The 21318-nt window shown below is 53.5% G+C and overlaps 2 protein-coding genes across 2 annotated transcripts; one reads left to right on the forward strand and one right to left on the reverse strand.

The window, feature by feature from the left end:
* The first annotated feature begins 606 nt into the window (after positions 1 to 606).
* On the forward strand, positions 607 to 1665 carry LOC129783462 (olfactory receptor 14C36-like). The gene has a single exon (XM_055793425.1). The coding sequence runs from the start codon at positions 655 to 657 to the stop codon at positions 1663 to 1665; it is 1011 nt and encodes a 336-aa protein (XP_055649400.1). The 5' UTR covers positions 607 to 654.
* Positions 1666 to 14499: 12834 nt separating this feature from the next.
* LOC129783481 (olfactory receptor 14C36-like) lies at positions 14500 to 14985 on the reverse strand (the record flags this gene model as incomplete). Its single annotated transcript, XM_055793439.1, has 1 exon — positions 14500 to 14985. A coding segment is annotated over one exon (486 nt), but the record flags the coding sequence as incomplete, so codon positions are not given.
* Between the last annotated feature and the right edge of the window lie 6333 nt (positions 14986 to 21318).

Here is a 21318-nt window from a genome sequence, read left to right on the forward strand (position 1 = left end):
GTGGTGGGTCAGTCCGTTCTCAGCAGTGCCTTGTGGTATTTCAGGGTAACATGGGAGTGTGGCCACCATTCATCTCAGGAAGGTGCAAGCCCATAGAAACTGGGAACCAGAAGGACAGACCACCTCCCCTCACTGTGCACTCACCCACAGGCAATCCTCTTGCCTCACAGACCTCACTCTGTTCCCCCGGAGGGCAGCAAAAATGCTCTGCTTTTCTGACATCTGAAAATACTCAACAGGAGAGATGGGGGGGGAGCTGTGAAAAAAACTCAAGCTCTCTTACAATGCCTTCACCCTTCCCGTTCCTTAGCACTGGCGCTGCAGACGCTGACCAGCCCTTCTGCGTTGGCACTGGTTTCAGAGGACAAAGTTAAACACCAGGACTGGTCCCTGCCCCCACCCACTGCTGCAGAGTGGGGCTGGCTGGTCAAGAGCCCGTGGGCAGATGCCCTGCTCTTCATCACCCACACGGCCAGCACCAAGCAGGGCTGCAGCCACACAGCTGCAGGAAGGTCTCCGAGAAAAGAGAGGGATGTCTGTGTGTGACGGGGGGATGGTCTGTGGGAAATGGCTTTGATTTTGCTTGCAGAAGTCTCCCCTAAATTATCACTGTCTTTTTCTCCTGTGACAGGACCATATGCCCAGAGGCAGCACATGTCCAACAGCAGCTCCATCACCCAGTTCCTCCTCCTGGCATTGGCAGACACGCGGGAGCTGCAGCTCTTGCACTTCTGGCTCTCCCTGGGCATCTACCTGGCTGCCCTCATGGCCAACGGACTCATCATCACCACCATAGTGTGCGACCACCACCTGCAAACCCCTATGTACTTCTTCCTCCTCAACCTCTCTCTCATCGACCTAGGCTCCATCTCCACCACTCTCCCCAAAGCCATGGCCAACTCCCTCTGGGACACCAGGGACATCTCCTACTCAGGATGTGCTGCACAGCTCTTCCTGATTGTCTTTTTCCTTTCAGCGGAGTGTTCTCTCCTCACCGTCATGGCCTATGACCGCTACGTGGCCATCTGCCAGCCCCTGCACTACGGGACCCTGCTGGGCAGCAGAGCTTGTGTCCACATGGCAGCAGCTGCCTGGGCCAGTGGGTTTCTCAACTCCCTCCTACAGACAGCAAATACTTTTTCACTGCCGCTCTGCCAAGGCAATGCCCTGGGACAGGTCTTCTGTGAAATCCCACAGATCCTCAAGCTCTCCTGCTCACACACCTACCTCAGGGAAGTGGGGCTTATTGTGGCTAGTTCCTGTTTAGTCTGTGGATGTTTCATTTTCATTGTGCTGTCCTACGTTCAGATCTTCAGGGCTGTGCTGAGGATCCCCTCTGAGCAGGGACGGCACAAAGCCTTTTCCACGTGCCTCCCTCACCTGGCCGTGGTCTCCCTCTTTGTCAGCACTGCCATATTTGCCCACCTGAAGCCCCCCTCCATCTCCTCCCCATCCCTGGACCTGGTGGTGGCAGTCCTGTACTCGGTGGTGCCTCCAGCAGTGAACCCCCTCATCTACAGCATGAGGAACCAGGAGCTGAAGGACGCACTGAAGAAGCTGATGCAGTCAGGTGTCTCTCAGAAGCAACAAATTATCCATGTCCCTTCACAAGGCATTTCCACTTCATTTCTGGAAACTCCAGTGGGTTTAGCATTCTATTTGTGACATTCCTGTTTTTCTAGAAATGTCTGAATCTGTTGCACGTGGGAACCCAGCCTGTCTGACCTGGTGTTCTTTGTACATATGCATGGGTGGACAATTAACCTTGACTCCTGGCTCACATCTCTGTAATAAAAGGAGGATTTCTCAGTTCCAATGTTTGGACTTTTGGCACTAATTCCAAAGCCAAGCTGAGGAACAAGCTGCAGGAATTGTTTCCTGAACAACGTCTCTGATCTTGGGTTCTCCATGGCTCAGGGGAGGAGGGCATGGGGCAAGGCGTTAGGGCATGGGCCTGTGTTGAGCCTTGGCGTGTGGGGGCCCAGTGCCCATGGGAATGGTGGGTGACCAAGAGGGATGTGCCTGGGACCATCTCCCTGGGCTTTCAGGCACCGCTGCCCTGCACAGCAGCACCGCCTGCTCAGGGCCATGCCTGAGACCACATCCCTGGGCAAGAGCAGGTGTCTCTGTGGATGCCCCAGCTGGGGCAGGCTGCTGTGTCCCTGGTGCAGCAGGAGGTGCCTGGGGAGCCCCCAGGCCAGCAGCCTGGTGCTGGGGACAGGGACTGGCCCCGAGGGGCTGCCAGGAGTGGGCAATCAGGGTCCCTGTGAGAGAGGAGCAGCAGACAGAGGGAGGCAATGGCCTCTGTGTCCTCATGCCATGGCTGGTGCCAGCCCTGGGGCTGACTGGCAGGAGGAGACCCCTCTCTGCCCACCAGCATCTCCTGTGCCCTTGTGATGGTCTATGGCCATGGGGTGAGTGCCCAGAGCTCTGCAGCCCCCTTTGGGTGGGCAATTGCATGGGGCCAGCCCCGCGTGGGCTGCTGTGTCTGCCTGGGCTGGGGAGAGGGCAGGGGAGGTGGGCAGAGCTCTGGGGGCTGTGGGGGGGCTGGGCTGGGAAGGGCCAGGGAGAGGGAAACACCAGTGAGAGCTCAGCTGTGTGGGTGTGCAGGGTGGGGGCACACAGCAGGGTGGTCCTGGTGCAGACCCAGGGGTCATGGTGAAGCCAGCAAGGCACCAAAGGAGCGGGACTGAGGGGCCAGATCTGTGCCGTGTTCCCTGCACACCCTCAGAAAGCTGCAGAAGGGAAATTTTCCCCACAAATTCCCAAACACTGCTCATTTCCAAGCCTGGTCATATACCCCAGCCCTCATTAGGGACCACTGCTGCATGGTCACCTCTGTCCTCCTCCGTTGCCCAGCGATACCCAACTCCATCACCATTTCTAAATATAAAGGGAGCCACCTTCCGACTGACACTTGTTACACACAAGTCCCATAGCTCTTGCCACAGTTGGTCTCTCAGGGAAGGCCATTGTCAGACACCTCCAACAAGATCATGTTCTCATGGCATGGTGTTCTAACAAATATTGATTGAGATCCCACCAGCTGGCCTGGGTCCAGCGCTCCAGTCTTTCATTCAGAACAATTTCTCAAATAATACTCTTGCGCTCTCTCAGCCTCTCTTTGTCCATAATGTGTTCCATGTCCCAACTATCCTTCTGGCCTCTGCAGGACTTCTCTGATGTGTCAGGGTCTTTCATGTGCTGGGAGCCCCATTGTGGGCTCAGCAGTCCTGATGTGGTCCTGTGGTGGGTTAACCTTGGCCAGTGGTGAGACAAACATTCAGCTGCTCATTCGCTGCACTGACTCAACAGGACAAAGGAAAAAAATAAACCAGCAATGCTCATGGCAAAGATAAAGAGATCTCTTAATGATTCTTTTCATGTCCAGAGATGTGAGGTCTTGGCAAAGATTAATTTATTGCCAATTAAAAAAATGTTTGGTTTGTGAGATACTATGGCAGGAGAAACAATGGGTGAGATAATCTGGTTTATTCTGGGGGAATCAGTCTCCTTGGTGTTGACAGGACAGGTAAGCAAGGATGCCAGGAGTCCAGGGGCTTGTGGGCAAGTTCCTCAGACCAAACAGGTTGCCCACTCTGATGCTCACCTGCACCTGGGTCTCCCCAAAGACAACAATCTGCTCAGGGATTTGAAGACCAGGGCCACCTTGCTTCTAGTAGTGTGCAGTTGTGGTGTCCCTGATGCCCAGGCACATGGGGAAGGAGAGCAGCAGAGCACAGCCCAGGACAGGAGGGAAGGAGAACCTGGCCTGCTGAGGGCACTGGCAGGTGGGATCCCATGGGGGCAGGGCCCTGAGAGCATCCCTAGGCCTTCCTGGCCCTGACCAGCCTCACCTGGGGCCTCCACCCAAAGCTTTGTCCGTGGCTTCGGGAGGCCATTGAAGCCAGGCAGGAGATTCAGCCCCAGCACAACCTGTGCTGTAGGTGTGCGGGTCTCCAGGCACAACCACAGGAACAGCCTGGCCTGTCTATTGACCTTGTTGGTTCTGAATTTCAGGCTCACTTCCCAGCTTCATTCTGAATGGGGTGGCCAATGAAATGACTCCATGGCCCTCCAAGTCCTGGGGACATTCTGTTGCCTCCCTTCCTTCCTCAACTCCCTCCCACATACACACCTTCCTTGTTGTAATGGGCTGTCTCCGGCCAAAAGCCCAGCAGCACCCAGCTGCTCCCTCCCTCCTTCCCTCCCCAGTCAGGGCCCAAAAATGAACACAGTCATGGACAGGGGGTCTAACGAGGGATGAGCACGGAGACACAATCACTTCCCGCACTCCCTTGTCAAGGCACCTCTTCATACGCTCCAGGGCACGGCTGGCTGCCTCTGCTACCAGGTCACGGGCTGGGATTGTGTTTTGCCTTCTGTCCCCCAGCACCACCAGGGCCTTTTCTGCACAGACACTGCCCAGCCAGGCAGGTCCCAGGCCCTGCAGCTGCAGGGTGTTAGTCCACCCGAGGGAGGTGCAGGCTCTGCCCTTGGTCCTTCCTGCATCTGTGCAGCTCCTGACAGGGCGGCCACCCCACCTGCCAGGGTTCCCCTCCATGGCATCCCTAGGGCACAGGGATGGTCCTCTCAGTTTGGTGCCACCGACAGACACTGTGAGAGTTGCTTCCACTGGATTATCTTTACAGCTCTTAAACTGTAAGCAGGAGAGTCCCCTGTGGTGCCCACACTGCCCCAGTATGTCCCAGTGGCCTCCAGGTGGGGTGTGAGCCCTTCCCCACTGCTCTCTCAGCCTGACCATCCAGCTGGTGTTTTACTCATCTCTTTCTGTTTGCACCCAGAGTGTCATGGCATCGCTTGGGCAGAACACTGAGGGAGACCATGGGAAGACATTTGTAAAGCTGAGGGAAATGACATCCACTGTGGAGCTCCTCACGCACAACTGCAGGCTGTCAGGTTGACGAGGCAGGATTTACCCTTGGAAAATCCACCTGGACAGTTACCCGCTCAGGTGCCAGAAATGTCACCCAAGAGGACTCGAACTGATGGCACACCCCTCACCACTGGGGGTCTGTGCAGCCTGTGGTTCCCCGAGCTAAAGGCTGAAGGTGAAGAAGGAGGACAGCGCTCTTGCTTCAGTCCATTGCTTCCTGTGCTCCTGCCTTGTACCACAGTGAGTTCTTGGAAACCTTGCCATAGGCAACGCAAGGCTCTTACATCCTCCCACAAAAGCCCTCCATTCTCCAGGGTGGACCAGCCCAGCTCCCTCAGCCTGATCTAACAGGGCACGTGCTCCAGCCTTGACCATCTCTGTGATTCTTTACTGAAATGGCTCCAGCGTGCCAATGTCTCTCTGCTATTGTGGAGCACCAGTGCTAGACAAGTACTCTAGATGTGGGGAAACAAGTGGGAAGCAGAGGGGGGGAATGACTTGCCGTGGCTGTGCTCCTGGTCATACAGCCCAGGAGGCTGTTGGTCACCTTTCCTGATGGCTCCTAGTTTGCCGAATGCAAACCAAGGACCCAGCCAGGCAGTCCCTGCCCTGTGTCATCGCAGGGCCTCGGTCCACTTTAGGGGCAGGACTTTCAATTTGTCCTTCTTGGGTATCACGAGATTCATGGGTGCTTCCAGTCAAGAGGAAGTTCCTCCAGTCTCTGTGACCTTCCAGTGGGGATGGAGAATGGCCTCACTGGGACATCGGCCTGCTCACACAGCTCCCTGGGATGCCGCCCCTCCACCTCCCTGGAGTGGGAAGCATTGAATTTGGTCAAATGACTCCTGACATGATCCCCATCCACACTTGGCTGGTTCCCTCCAGAGTCCTGCCTTCAGGCACAAAGCTTTGGGACACGATGCTGGGGAAGACTAAGGCAAAGAGGACCTGGAGGATGTTCAGATTTATCTAGACCTGCTCTTACTAAGCTCAGCAGTGGCCACACAGGGGCTTCGTTTATTTCTTAAACTGTTCTGCAAGTAGTGACAGATCCTCTTGATGCCCTTGAACATCTTGCAAGACCCCATACTAAGCAGGCTTTGGCTTCCCTGAAGACATCCCTATTTCTAAATTCCTCTTTGAGCCCTTGTATCCACCTCCAGGATGCTTCCTTTTCTCTCTGGAGATTCTTGAGGAATTCCTTCTTTAGCCAAGGATCTCTCTAGGCATGTCTGCTTGATTTCCTGCTCCTCGGTATGGACAGTTCCGCTTGGAAAATGCTTTCCTGAATGACCAGCCGTACACAGCTCTGCTGTCCTTGAGTGCTGCTGCCCATGGGACTACCACTACAAGTCCCCTGAAGAGGCTAAAGTCTTCTCCCCCTATTTCATGAGCACTACAGCCGGGGCTGACACTGGTTTTCACATCCCTCAGCAGCACTGCCTGTTTGGCAAGGACCAGATTCAGGTGAGCGTCACCTTTGTTGGCCTGACGCCTGTGCAAAGAATTTGTCTCAAGAGACCCCCGACACCAGCTGGACAGGGTGTATCCTGCTGTGCTCCCCTTCCAGAAGGCGTCAGGGTCATGAAGTCCCCAATAAGAGCTGGGATCATGGACCTGCAGACTTCCTTGGCTTGCTTAGATAAGCCTTTCTCCGCTGCCGTACCCTGAGTGCGGGTGCTGTGTCTCCCACCAGGATGGCACACTAACCGGCCTCTCGCTGACACTCTCCTGCAAGGGCTCACCCAACCTGCTGCACACCCCGGAGAGGAGATCCGCACGTGCAACAAGTGCCTGCACACGGAGGGCATCCCCTCCTCAGCTTCCTGGCCTGTCCCTCGTGAAAAGCCCACACCTTTCCCTGCCGCACCACTGTGACCCGTCCCACCACCCGTCATGATTTATTTCATCAATATCATGATTTACTCCATCAATATCCAGCACGATGACAGCATGTGGAAGTCCAGCTCCTCCTGCCTGTGCCCCAGGCCCAAGCCATCGGTGCGCTTCTGGGCTGCAGCACCTCAGCCGTAGCGCTGGGGCCAAGCTCAGGCTTCTCTCGGGCAAAGCTGGTACCAAGCGCCCCCGAGCCAGCGTGTGCCCGTGCTGTGCTGGAGACCAGAGACCTGCTGGAGTGGGTGGCGGTGGCAATCTAAGTGCACCAGCAGAGGAAGCCCTGCCCTCTGCAAGGCCAGAAAAGCAGTGCTGGGCTCTGCAGCCCTGGCAGAAGAAGGCTTGGCTAGCTGCAGTGCTGCTGAGGCCCCTGAAGGCCTGTGGGGGAGGGGAGGCTGACCTCCAGGAGGACATGGTGCTGCTGAAAATGTGCTTCAGTTTGCATATGCTGTGATCCAGGAACACTGTGAGAACCATGCACTGGTTCTTTGATGGTATCTTCACGGGGCTGAGCAAGGGATTGTTGGAATAAGTACCAGTGGAGTGTGGGAGTAGCCAGGTGATTGGAACCCCCACTGTGATGGGCTTCCTGTTCATGGACCAGCTGGATGAACTTGGGTCAGACCGTGACGCACTGCAGGGCTGGCATTCAGTTGCTGGTTGACAGAAACCAAATCTACCTGAGGTGCCACCTGGGCTTCCTCAAAGGAACCATATTCCTGACAATAAAGATTTGGATGCCCACGTTTTTATGTTGCAGAAGGAAGCCGAGCTACAGCAGATACCAGAAGCAGTTACAAATGCTGCAATACCTCTTGTATGGGCTTCAGGAACACCAGGGCAACCCCAAGCAGGGGAACCAGTAATCGTCCAGTGGAAGCCAAATGGCAGACCAGCAAGTCAAAAGCTGTACCCAGTTAAACTACAAGTCAGGACAGGGTTGCAGTCCTTAATTGAACAAATCACAGATTTGGGGTTACTAAGAGAATGCCAATCAGAACATAACACTCCAGTATTACCTGTCAGGAAGCCAAATTCAGAAGAATACAAACTGGTGCAAGATTCACGAGCTATAAATCCAACTGTGCAAGATGTCCATGAGGCAGTAGCACACCCGTATGCCCTCCTGACCACCCTGAAGGAGAATGAGGAATGGTTTACTGTATGAGATGGAAGATGCGTTCTTCTGCCTTGTGCTGGCTGCTGCCAGTCACCAGTCGGTTGGTTTCAAATGGGAAAGCCCTGAAACTGGTCGAGAAACCCAGCTGTGCAGGGCTGTATGACTGCAAGGAGTTAAAAATAGTCCTACAGTCTTTGGAAATCAATTAGCCAGTGAGTTGGAAAGCTGGCAAAAGAGGTAGGAAAATGTCGCCTTGCTGCAATAGGTAGGTGACGTACTGCTAGCAACCAGTAGTAAAGAAGATTCTATAACAAGGACCTCCTAAACTTTGGGGGCTAGCAGGGTACAAAGTACCCTGGGAAAAGGCAGAGACCACCCCAGAAGAAGCAACCAATTGGGGATTTACAATTTGCCTGGGCCAGCAGAGTCTTGGAGCTGGAGGAAAAGGGCCATTTGTCAAATCCCAGAAGCCAAATGAAAACAAGAGCTCAGAGCATCCCTGGGAATGGCCGGGTGGTGTCACTTACGGATAACGAATTTGGGACTCATTGCCAAGCTTTTATATGAAGGTGTCGGAGGAAAGGGAAACCTCCTTGTCTGGACTCAGGAGTGCAGAGATGCCTTTACGGAATGGAAACGGACTGGAATGAGTGCTCCAGCTCTAGGCCTCCCAAATCTAGAAAACCCATTGGAACTCTTTGTGCATGAAAGGTGACACGTTGCCTTAGGAGTGTTGGCCCAGAGCCTGGAACCATGGAGCAGAGCCGTGGGGAGCTTTTCCAAACAGCTGGACAGTGTCAGTAAAGGACGGCCAACCTGTCCGTGCACGGTGGCAGCTACAGTATTACCGATGCAAGAGGCCCAGGAACTGACACCTGGGCAAAAATGACATGATCTCAGTGGAAAAGAAGAACCAACTCATGATTGTTTAAAGACAATGGCAGAGGTATATTCTAGCCGAGTGGAATTAAAAGGCACGCCAACAGAAAATGGAGACTGGGACTTATTTGTAGGTGGTAGTACTTTTGTGCGAAATGGGACCCAAAGAGCAGGATATGTGGTGGTAACTATCAGAGAGAGAAGAGAAGCCAAAGCCCTCTCATCTGACACGTGGGCCTAAGAGGCAGAACTCACAGCCTTACTAAGGGCACTGGGATTATTACGAACAGACAAGGCTTTTTTAATGCATGGACATATTTGAAATTTGCCTTTGGAATAGACCATGCCGATGAGGCTGTTGGAAAGAAAGAAAGAAGGAGGACTCTGAACGTCTCAAGGATCCCCCGTCAAATTATGAGGCAAAGACCCAACAATCATTTCAGGTGACCAGTTGACCCAGGGTGCTGGCAATTATGCATTGTAAAGTGCAGCACCTTGGAGATAGCTCGGTGCATATAGGACAGCAAGTGGCAGATCAAGCAAGGAAAGAAGCAGCTGAAAGTCAAATATTGCTAGTCCTGCCAGAGAAACGGCAGAAAGTAGGGCCTAAGAGCCCACAGGATCCACCAGAAAACAATCAGTTGGCTAATATACTGAAGGCAACCCAAATCACGGATGATGGGTGACTCCTTCGCATCAACTAACATTTACAGAGGAAATTATGTGTGAATTGGTTAAAAGGAAGCACCACGAAACTCTCTGGGGAATTGAGAGTTTGGTAGAAGCCTTGAAAGGGCAAGTTCTAAATGTACCATGACTGGGAAAACAAAAAGCAGAGTGAAGAAGCCTGAGTTGTACCTGAAGAATAACCTCACCTACCCCAATGATCTTTCCCAGGGCTGACAAAGCCCAGGGGATTACTGGCAATTAGACTTTTTCCAAGTTACTGCAGCAAAATGGGTATCCGTACCTTTTAGTAATGGCAGATGCTTTTTCAGGCTGGCTGGAAGCTTTCCCTTGTCGCACCAATAAGAAATATCGTAAGTGTAAGTTCAGAGATTATGCTGAGATTGGGGTACCCATAGGACTTTCTTTGGGTAGGGGTCGACACTTGGTAGTAGAAGCCCTTCACCTTTTAGCTAAACTAGGAGGGGTAAAATGGGATCTCCACACTCCATGGAGACCTCAATCAAGCGGGAAAGTAGAAAGAATGAAGCAAAGCCTGAAAAGACAGATGAGTAAAATCTGACAAGAACCTCAGAGAGAGCAGTCAGATGCTTTTCCCTCAGCATTGCTACAGATACAGGATCCAGCGTAAACGGAAGGAGAGACTTAGTCCTTTGGAAAGGATACATGGTAAACCTTGCCAGGTGACAGAAATGGGAGTGAATCCCAAAATAATAGAAGGGAAACATGGCTTAAAAGAGCATGTTCAGTCTCTATGAAAGGTCCTGTCCTCTCTCCAGAGGTACGTCACTGTGAGCGCAGATCTGTCCCTGGACATGCCTGTACATCACTACCGACCCAGAGATTGTGTGTATCTTAGAACGTGGTTGGATGAACCGTTGAAGAGAAGTGAAAGGACCTTTCCAGATTTTGCTCAGCACCTACGCTGCTGTCAAGCCTGAAGGAGTCACTCCATGGACGTGCCATAGCAGGGTTTAAGCAGCCACATCACCAGAATGGACTGTCAAGCAAGAAAAACCTTTATGCTTGAAACTACCTCCAGAATCATGAAGTTCTAGGTTCGGTATCTTGCATTATTGCCATTCAGCATATAAGTGAATGACTGAAATGTGACCCCAGATAAGACTGGGCTGTCTACAGGGAAGCTGGAGCCTGCTACTTGTCTCTCCTTTGTAGATATATGTTGAAACATGTTTTACAGATGTATAGAATTTGGCCTGTGATGTGGTATGCTAAATCCTCAGCTTGGGTGGGATCAGGAGGAGTCATGGACATGGAATACTCATTTGAAAATTGTTGAAGAATCGATAAATGCTGTTAGGAGGAGTGATTGTTGGGTAGGTACCCATTTCCCTGAATGTCCTCATGCAGGAATGCCTGTAGCTGGTATCCCCATCCCATTGGGGACTCGTGGGAGTAACTGTGGCTAAGACCAAAATACACTCATTGGAACGAGACTGACCTCCAGACCTGGACAACACTGAATCCACACTCAGTGTGAAGTGTGTTACTAAAATGAAGCTGAGACACACCAAAATGGAACTCTGGTCTTTGTGGGGCCCTACCCACATTGTGATTGCCCAATGCATTTCATGAAGCTGTCAGAACTAACTAGCAGTAGGTACTGGAACGTTCCACTGGGCACTGGGTGGTGCTGGATATGTGCCCTGTAGCACAAAAAGCATTACCACCAAGGTGGTCGGGTAGATGTACACGGGGAGGGATTTTTCCTGATATGACTGGCTGAGACACTGGAGAACAGTCGGTGGGGAACAACTTACCTGCGGAGATACAGGCAGAATCAACCACCCCTTACAGAGAGACCCACTGGGTTTCACTCTTCTGCTGGGTGGTTTATTCCTTGGCGAGGGGCTGCTGAACTGGGGAAGGCAGTGACAAAGAGATCCACAGGAAAAGGAAGAGATGGCCAAGGACACTGCAGGTGCCATAAACTGCACTCTGTACGGCACAGGCAATGGCCGTACGCAAGGGGACAACCCTTGGGTTCTCTTGGTGACTTCCAGCCTTGCCCATGCCCCTTGCCTTCCGTCTCACGTTGTCCTACGCTGTCCCACGGCTGCTGCTTTTCCCCGGCAGGCCACAGGCACCCATCTGGCTTCCCCACCTTGCTCTCACCCTGCCCTTGCCACACATGCACTGATGTCTGCCCACCCTCACACGCTGTTCCTGCAAACACAGACATGGACTGATCTCATATTCCTTCTGGACGACGTCTCCCCCCCACAGCACAAGCCCCTGAGTGACATTTCCTCCTCCTGACCTCCAGTCTCCACTTTCCCAGCTGCACTGGGTGGCAGTGCTTCTCCCCCCTGCTCTTCCCTACCTCCAAGGAAAACTCCACCACCTGGGAAACCACCCTTCAGGCGGGCATCCCGACCCGTCACCCTCCTTGTGGCCTTTCCCCTGACCATGCCACGGCCTCACTGCACTCTTCCAAGGCTGCGAGCCTTTCAGCTTCTCGCATAGACACGAGCAAGCGGTGTGCCTGCTGCGGTGCTGTCATGTTCTCAGGCAGCAGCGACATGACAAGCAAGAAAGAAGCCCCTTGGTTCTGCTGGCCTGCCCGAGACACTGGCAGATGGAGCTTAACAGCACGTGTCCCAGCCATGAGTCAGGGGCTGCCCTACGCGCTGTGTCAGGCAGAGGTGACCTCACCGCCCCTTTCCCAGGCACATTGCTGCTGGTGGCCTGTCCCCTCCGCAGGCAGAACTGGCCTCACTGCCCCCGTCACAGCCATTGGCTTCCTGCTGGAATGTGAGTCCCTGGGACACAACTCACCACGAGATACCGTCCTCAGCCGTCACCCTCCCCGTGGCCCAGCACCCAGCAGATAAAGGGAAGCTTCTCTCAGCCAATTTATCTCATGGATTTCCTACCTACCATTTGGCTGAGAGAACATTCCCCAGAGGAACTGCTTTGTTTCTACTGGACCATGTTTTGTCTCTGCTTCTGCGCCTCTGTTTTCCCTTCTTCCCCCTGCTATCCCATCCCAACTGAGCTCTCCAGGGAAGTGAGTCAATGAGTCCTAGAATATCTCAGGTTGGGAGAGGCCCCTGTAAATGCCCTTGTCCAGCCGTCCTGCTCAAGGCAGGGTGAACTGGTTAGCATCGCTCAAGGGCTCTGCCCACTTTGGCATCATCCACAGAAGGGTCTGAAAAGCCACTGTGTCAACTTGTACTGGGAGACAATAAAGACATTCAACACAGTTGGCCCAACTGCTTGCACTGGAAGATGCCACTAGTCAGTGGCCACCAGGAGGACTTGACCACTGGTGACATTTGGTCTTGAGCCCCTGTGGCGTATGATGCACCGACTCTGGGAGAGGATCGAAGGCACAAAGACACCTGAAGACACCTCGAAGACACTTTATTAATCAATAATCAAGCAAGCCTTTTATACCTTTGCAGGGGGCTGACGTGTCAGCCTGTAATTGTGCTCAGCAATTTTCCACTCTGGGCTCTTTTTTTATTACAGACACAGCAGCTCAGCAACTCCCTTTACCTACAAGGCCACAAGCTCTGCAGACCACTCTCTATCTTCAAGTTTCTCCTCTTGCTCCCATGGCTTCCTTCCAACAAGCATAACTGTGTCTCTCTCCCAAGGTCGGGTTTCGCTCCCTGACGCTGTTGAGCTAGCTCGAGACATAGCCACAAGCCCCCAGCCAACTTCCACCCACAGTATCCTCCATTTCTTCACTCCCGAAGTCACCCATCTGCCTATACAGAAAGTGCAGGAGAAAAAGTCAAAACCCTTGCAAAGGTGCAGGTACAAACCATCCCCTTCTTGCCTCAATACGTATGGGTGCAGCAAGCCCTTTGATGTCCCACAATTACCTGGAAATGGCTGCAGGAATATTTCCACCGTCATTTCCCCAGACACTAAGGTGAGGATGACCAGCCTGTATTTCTCCCAATTGTCCTTCTTGCTTTTCCTGAACAAAGGCTGGATGTCTGCCTTTTGCCAGGACCCCAGAACCTCCCTGATTGCTCGGACACATTTGAGGGCACCATCCAGAAAGGGTGCCGTGATCAGACCGAGGCACTTGCAATGAGCCTGCCCAAGGCGGGTGAGATGAATCTCCCTGGGACAGTGGCCTTTGTTCCTGCAGTCACACACAGGAACGGTCAGGTGCTGGGAGGTGTCCCCACCTCAGCTGGCCTCATGCACTGCTGCCGTGGTTGAACCCCAGCCTCACGCACACAGGGGTGCTCAGAGGCACGAGCCCGTCCCTGGCACATGCGGAGGCAGAGCACTGCAGCAGGCACAGTGACTACCTGGCCTCCTGCTGCCCCTGCCAGAGGCTGGCAGCACCTCAGCTCGGGGGTGTCGCGCCCTGCTCGGCACCTCTCGGAGATGGCCCTCATCATGAGCAACGGGCACGGGGACCTCGGTTCAAGGAAGCACGTTGCAGTGCTGCATTCAGGTGGTCTCCACAAATCCATAGCATTTTATGGAGGCCAGCACCGTCACAGAGTGCCCGTTGCCTGCCCCTGCCTGCGCTCACAGGACTGCCACGCAGCACGGCGGTGACCAAGCTGCCAGAGCCCTCAGGCCTTACACCAAGGCATGGGGTCAGAAGGAGAGTGTGGAAGTGGAAGAAGGACAGCACTTGAGAGCCAAGGGCTGGTGTTCCCTGGTACTGCTGCCATGCCAGGAACCTTTTCCCCTCCGTCTGTGGACAGAGGAACTGTCCCTGCAGCTCCAGAAAGGCCTTGGAAGGAAGAATCCCAGCCAAAATATAGTTTCCTAATGGCCCTTTGGCTTTGTTAGATGAGGAGAGAGCAGGGCACCTTCAGAAAAGAAAATCACAGAAGGAATTAGAATGGGGATGACAACTTTATCAGAACTGAAATACCACAAGTAACTACAAAAAATTCAGAAGAGAGTCAGGGTCTGTGATGAACTACATTATAAATGCTATTCATCATTTTAATGCTTTAGAAGAACATCCAGCTATCAGTTTGCACATTGCACCCTTCAGCTCCTGGTTCCTCATGCTGTAGATGAGGGGGTTCACTGCTGGAGGCACCACCGAGTACAGAACTGCCACCACCAGGTCCAGGGATGGGGAGGAGATGGAGCGGGGTTTCAGGTAGGCAAACGTGGCAGTGCTGAGAAAGAGGGAGACCACGGCCAGGTGAGGAAGGCACGTGGAAAAGGCTTTGTGCCATCCCTGCTCAGAGGGGATCCTCAGCACAGCCCTGAAGATCTGCATGTAAGACAGAACAATAAAAACAAAACAGCCAAATAATAAAGAAGCACCAGCCACAATTAGCCCCACTTCCCTGAGGTAGGTGTGTGAGCAGGAGAGCTTGAGGATCTGTGGGATTTCACAGAAGACCTGTCCCAGGGCATTGCCTTGGCAGAGCGGCAGTGACAGTGTATTGGCCGTGTGCAGCGCAGCATAGAGAAACCCACTGGCCCAGGCAGCTGCTGCCATGTGGACACAAGCTCTGCTGCCCAGCAGGGTCCCGTAGTGCAGGGGCTGGCAGATGGCCACGTAGCGGTCATAGGCCATGACGGTGAGGAGAGAACACTCCGCTGAAAGGAAAAAGACAATCAGGAAGAGCTGTGCAGCACATCCTGGGTAGGAGATGTCCCTGGTGTCCCAGAGGGAGTTGGCCATGGCTTTGGGGAGAGTGGTGGAGATGGAGCCTAGGTCGAGGAGGGAGAGGTTGAGGAGGAAGAAGTACATGGGGGTTTGCAGGTGGTGGTCGCACACTACTGTGATGATGATGAGGCCATTGGCCATGAGGGCAGCCAGGTAGATGCCCAGGGAGAGCCAGAAGTGCAAGAGCTGCAGCTCCCGCGTGTCTGCCAATGCCAGGAGGAGGAACTGGGTGATGGAGCTGCTGTTGGACATGTGCTGCCTCTGGGCATATGGTCCTGTCACAGGAGAAAAAGACAGTGATAATTTAGGGGAGACTTCTGCAAGCAAAATCAAAGCCATTTCCCACAGACCATCCCCCCGTCACACACAGACATCCCTCTCTTTTCTCGGAGACCTTCCTGCAGCTGTGTGGCTGCAGCCCTGCTTGGTGCTGGCCGTGTGGGTGATGAAGAGCAGGGCATCTGCCCACGGGCTCTTGACCAGCCAGCCCCACTCTGCAGCAGTGGGTGGGGGCAGGGACCAGTCCTGGTGTTTAACTTTGTCCTCTGAAACCAGTGCCAACGCAGAAGGGCTGGTCAGCGTCTGCAGCGCCAGTGCTAAGGAACGGGAAGGGTGAAGGCACTGTAAGAGAGCTTTAGTTTTTTTCACAGCTCCCCCCCATCTCTCCTGTTGAGTATTTTCAGATGTCAGAAAAGCAGAGCATTTTTGCTGCCCTCCGGGGGAACAGAGTGAGGTCTGTGAGGCAAGAGGATTGCCTGTGGGTGAGTGCCCAGTGAGGGGAGGCGGTCTGTCCATCAGGTTCCCAGTTTCTATGGGCTTGCACCTTCCTGAGATGAATGGTGGCCACACTCCCATGTTACCCTGAAATACCACAAGGCACTGCTGAGAACGGACTGACCCACCACAGACCAGTAAAGGTTGTAGACTTTCATCAGAACTCAGCATCCCACCCACAGCAAAGGATACACAGCTCATTTCACCCACCCCAACAGTGTTTTCTCCATCACAGAAACTCTACGCTTCTATGTGGGGCTTTCAGATCACTAATGGGTGCGAGGGGACAGGTTTCCACTCTGGAGGGCAACTCGCTGCTTGGAAGGGAACTTCAAGGAGGTAGCCAAGTGCCCTAACAAGAGCATCAGGTTCAGGGAGAACCAGCCCCTTGCCCAGCCCCACATAGGGCATTGCCCACAGCCCCACAGCTGAGAGGAAAGCTGGGACACTTGTTCCCATGGACACACCTGCAGGAGAGGACCCACAAGGTCAGAGTGTGACTCTGCAGCTGAAACACCCATCCCCAGAGAGCCTGACAGCAAGAGCTAGAGAATAAAACTAACCCAAAACGGCAGAGAAAGAAGTAAAATTGCACTGAAGGTCTAGGTAAGAGTGTCCAGGGCGAGCGAGCCAGGCACTGAGGGCAGCGTTGCCCTTGCCCAGCTCTGCTCGCCACCTCCCACACACCAACACTGCCGGGCAGCTGCTCTCAGCCCCTGTGCTCTGCAGAGGGACCGGGGCACGTGGCTGCAGAGCTGCACCGCGGCTCTGCTGGAGCTCTGGCTGCAGAGGGGGTGGCTCACGCCTCGGGACCCCCAGCCCTGAGGGCAGAGGCTTTGCTGGGGGGAGAGCAGGCCAGGGGGATGCCTCAGAGAAAGGGGTCTGCACTGCACATGGTCAGAGAGAGCTTTCTGATTCTCCCTTCCACAACAATTCTGTCTGAAGTTTCCTATCAGTCCTTGCAATATCCTGGATGTCAGGAGACTTTCCTTGTGGGACGTATCTCCCTGTGCCAGGTCTTTCCCTGTCAGTGCTCACAGACCACATCTCTGCCTCTGTGCACTGGCCCCGCACAAACGTGCCTCTCTGAAGGGCACTGGCTGGGCACAGGGTCCTGCCCGCAGGGGAAAAGGGCAGCTCAGAACGACCCTGATGGCTCCAGCAAAGGTGCTGCTGCTGCTGTTCATAGGCAGAGGAGTGGCTGAGGGCACTTCAGGAGGCTCCTGGCAGACCTCCTCATCACTCAGAGTTACAGCTGGCAGTCTCAGGGACATCTTCAAACTCGAGATCTCCATTAACATTTCTGCCTCCCCTCTCCTGCCCCCAACAACAGAAAACTGAAAACACAGATTGAGGAGAGCCCTGGATTTATCATAGCAATCCCTGCGCTGACCTTCGATACGAAAAGTCTCATCCAGACATATTCTGAGGGTAACCTATACTTGTAAGCAGCGCTCACCCTTGCGGCACACTCTCAACAGCAGAGAGATCCTTCCCTATCAGGGGTCGGTCCATACGCCCCCAGAGCTGTCGGGAGCCCCCAGCAGGCTGAGAGCTGCCCCTGGCAGGCGGCAGAGCCCCTGCCCCAGCACACAGGCCCCTGGGCTGCAGGGACCCTGCTGGCAAGGACAGCCCTGGGCACCCCTGCCTGCACAGCCACCTTCACAGCCCTGCAGCCGGCCCTGGCACAAGGCAGCCCACATGCCCTGGCCCTCCCACGCTGCAGCAGGGAAGCCCTGCTCTGCAGCACACTGGCCTCCTCCACAGCAAAAGGCTCCCACACGGTCCCACAGGCTGGGGGGGCCCCAGCTGCTGCAGACCCAGCTAGGAACTGCAGAGGCATTGCCCTGCAGCCACACACTTACCGGCTCCAGGGCTCTGCAGATTTCTCCAGCAGGGAGCTCTCAGCAGCCCCCCACCAAGGGCTGCTTTTGAGCTCTCCCTGCCTCCCTCCTCTGCCCCTCTGGGCTCCCTCCAGGTGTCCCTGGGGCTGCAGGGGAACCTGCTGGGCAGCAGGATGAGGCAATCCCTCACGGGCCTTGCCTCTCCTGGGGGGACACACTTATTTCCAGCAGTGGCAATTCCCTTACTAGAAAAAGTTTTCTGCAGGAGTATCAACTTTTGTTAACCCATTACTAGAGAGGACACCAGGAAAACTGCAGCAAAGGATCCAAGTACTCCTAAAAGAGCGTGTGTGTATGTGTGTGTCTGGTGGTTCTGCAGGCAGGGGCAGGGAGGATGTCTTCAGTGCTTCAGTAAGCCCTGCAGAGCCCATTTCAGCACTTCATTGCACAGTCCGAGGGCTCAAGACTCAGCTCTCCTTTGCCCAGGCCATGTCTCTGCTCTGAAGCAAAGCCTTTGCACCCCCGGTCTCGGGGACACTTGGTACCAGGTTGCCTTATGGCCAGGCAGAGCTGGGCTGGTGCCACAGCTGGGGGGCTTCAGCCCAGATGTGCAGCAGTGCTTTCATGTTACGACAAGGGGTTTCCTCAGACTCTTGGTTTTTAATGAGCCTGGCAGTTTCCAAAGACAGACGAGACCCTTGTGTCTGACCAAGCTGCCCACGACCTGTGCTTTGGCAGCCCACTGTATCCGAGGGTGACTCTACCAACCTATCCAGGAACCCCGCTGACAGCATCATTGAGTCAGAGCCCTTAAAACACCTACTCACATCTCCAGAGACTTATAGGAAATGAGCTTCAGCTGAAGATTTTTATTATGCAAGTTTGTGACAGAGTAAGGTTCAAAGAATGCCAGTAATGGTAGGCTGACTGCAAAACACGCTTAAAGCAACACACTGAGCAACAGCTACCGTGAGTTAGTGCTAGCATAAAGTTCTTACCCTATAGGCGTCCCTAGGGGGAACGACAGGTTCAGCCCATCCACTGATCCCAGAAGTTCCCATGGAGTCTCCACTCACTTATCCCCTCATTGTCCACTTTGACACTTCATAGCACGTTGCTTATTCATTTACTTACATGGGATAGGTTACAAGTTTCTCACTCGTGAGGTACGTTAGTGCTCACCCTCAGGCAGCACCACGGAAGGCTTTCACTGACTGCACATGCTCCCCAAGCGGGGTTTTGCCCGCGTTTGAGGGCTGTTTGACATGGAGGTTGCAATCTGTCACTACCACAGTTACCTTTGTCTTACTATTGACTGGGGGGTTTTTGGTTTGTGTTTTTAGTTTTTTTTGTTTTTGTTTTTGTTTTTTTTTTATATGTATGAGGGTTGAAAGACCTTACCAGCTTGTCTTCGGCTGTGGCCAGAACTTCCTTGCTTGAATGCTCCTTCCTTTGGCAATGGTGTTCTTTCCACCCCTTGTTCTATGTCACTCATCCTTCCCAAGGTGACTCCCTTGGTCAGAAGTCCCTTCATTCCCAGAGAGTGGGTCCTCACTTGACCTCACTTTGTTCACAGAGGTGTTTATCAGATAGTGAACCACTGAATCACTGTGGTAATTGAGGAGTTTAGAACACCTGCCACCTCCGGACTTATTTCAGTCCTGGCCCAGTTCAATGTATTGACATTTTGGTGGAGCTTGAGTGACTCCAGTCATTCATATTGTTGTTACTGTTTGGTATCCTGTGCCCAGGGAGGTGTAGTAGGACCTTGGAGGTGGGTAACTTTGGCATGGAGGTGTGCATTGGTATTACAGGGAGATTATTTCATCTGAGGAAAGTCCTATCGCCTCAATGGTTGGCTCAGCAGTGGACAGCCTCTCGTAGCTTCTTATGTGACATCAGCTGTGTGGTACCATCAAGTTTCCCTTCCTGCAGGGAGCACAGCAGAGCTTGACTGTGGGGTCTCCACTTGCTCCACCCTCCATTACTCCCATCAGCAGGTGCTGAGATGGCAGGGTGTGTCGCTTAGGGAGCTGTGGTAGAGTAGATTCCGTCCATGACAACCATCCTAAAAGCAATGCAGTTACTTTAGCCTAGAAATCTTTCTATACTGCTAGGCTTCTGTTGGGTCCCAGTTTTCCCTAATTCCAAAGTAATGAGTAATTTTCCCAGAGGCAATTGAAACAGGAGACACAGAAAAAAGTCCCCTCAACCCCACTCTGTAGTGGGGTGAACTGGGAGTGACAATGCTGGAAAGCCCTTTGATGCCATGAGAACGTTTAATCTTTGATCACCCCAAGTTCCTCTTTCCCCCTTGCCATAAGGCAGGACAGACACCTGCAGAGCCCACAGCATAGTCCCTTGCTCCTTGGAACAGCCTCAGCCAGACAAACCACAGCTCATGAGAGGGACATCCAAAGGTCTTCCAAAAATCAGAAAGGCCTTTTCAGTGTGGTTTTGATGAGGAAAGCTTGAGGGTTTGTTCAGAGAAATCTCCCCTAACTTGTCACAGTCTTTTCCCTATTGGATAGGTCCCCATTCCCAGAGGCAGCAAATGCCCAGTGGCACCTTCATCGCCCAGTTCCTCCTCCTGGCATATGGAGACCCATGGGAGCTGCAGCTCTTGCACTTCTGGCTCTTCCTGAGCACCTGTCCTGGTTTCAACCGGGACAGAGTTAATTTTCTTCTTCAGTATATGATCTGTTTGGGCTATGATGTGAGAACAATGCTGAGAGCACACTCATGTTTTTAGTTGTTGCTGGGCGATGTTTATACTAAGTCAAGGACTTTTTGGTTCCTTGGGCACTGCCAGCGAGAGGGCTGGAGGGGCACGGGATATTGGGAGGGGACACAGCCAGGACAGGTGACCCAGGGTAGCCAAAGAGGTATTCCATACCATATGACGTCATGCTGAGTATATAAACTGGGGGAAGAGAAGGAAGTTGGGAACATCTGGCATTATGGCGTTTGTCTTCCCGAGTAACCATGGCACGTGATGGAGCCCTGCTGCCCTGGGGATGGCCGAACACCTGCCTGCCCATGGGAAGTGGGGAATGAATTCCTTGCTTTGTTTGCTTGTGCCCGCGGCTTTTTGCTTTGCCTATTAAGTTGTTCTTATCTCAATCCTTGCGTTTTACATTCCTTCCCGATTTTCATCCCGATCCCTCTGGGTGAGGGAGGGGTGAGCAAGTGACTGCGTGGTGCTTGGTTGCCGGCCAGGGTTAAACCACGACACCACCGACCTGGCTGCCCTCATAACCAACGGCCTCGTCATCACTGCCGTCATCAGCTCAACACCCGGATGTATTTCTTCCTCCTCAACCTCTCCCTTCTCGACCCGTGTTCCATCTCCACCACTCTCCCCAAAGCCCCAGAGGACCTTTGGTGCAGCTGAACCTCATGTCCAGGAAGGACAAAGTGCTTTGGAATGTGTCCTTGGCAATGCTACCTGTGATCCAGGAACACTGTGGAAATCACTGGTCACCTCATAGAAATTGAATTGAAAATCATTGAGGAACGCCTCAACTGCCTCAGCACAGGGATGATAATCAACGGTGCTGGCTAACTGGGGAGGCCCCAGAAGACTGGGGGT

This window comes from Falco peregrinus, unplaced genomic scaffold (genome assembly GCF_023634155.1).
Source record: "Falco peregrinus isolate bFalPer1 unplaced genomic scaffold, bFalPer1.pri scaffold_42, whole genome shotgun sequence".
Taxonomy (NCBI): domain Eukaryota; kingdom Metazoa; phylum Chordata; class Aves; order Falconiformes; family Falconidae; genus Falco; species Falco peregrinus.

What these genes read in the sequence shown, in the direction of transcription:
- LOC129783462 (XM_055793425.1), top strand. Translation starts at nt 655, where the DNA reads ATGTCCAACAGCAGCTCCATCACCCAGTTCCTCCTCCTGGCATTGGCA.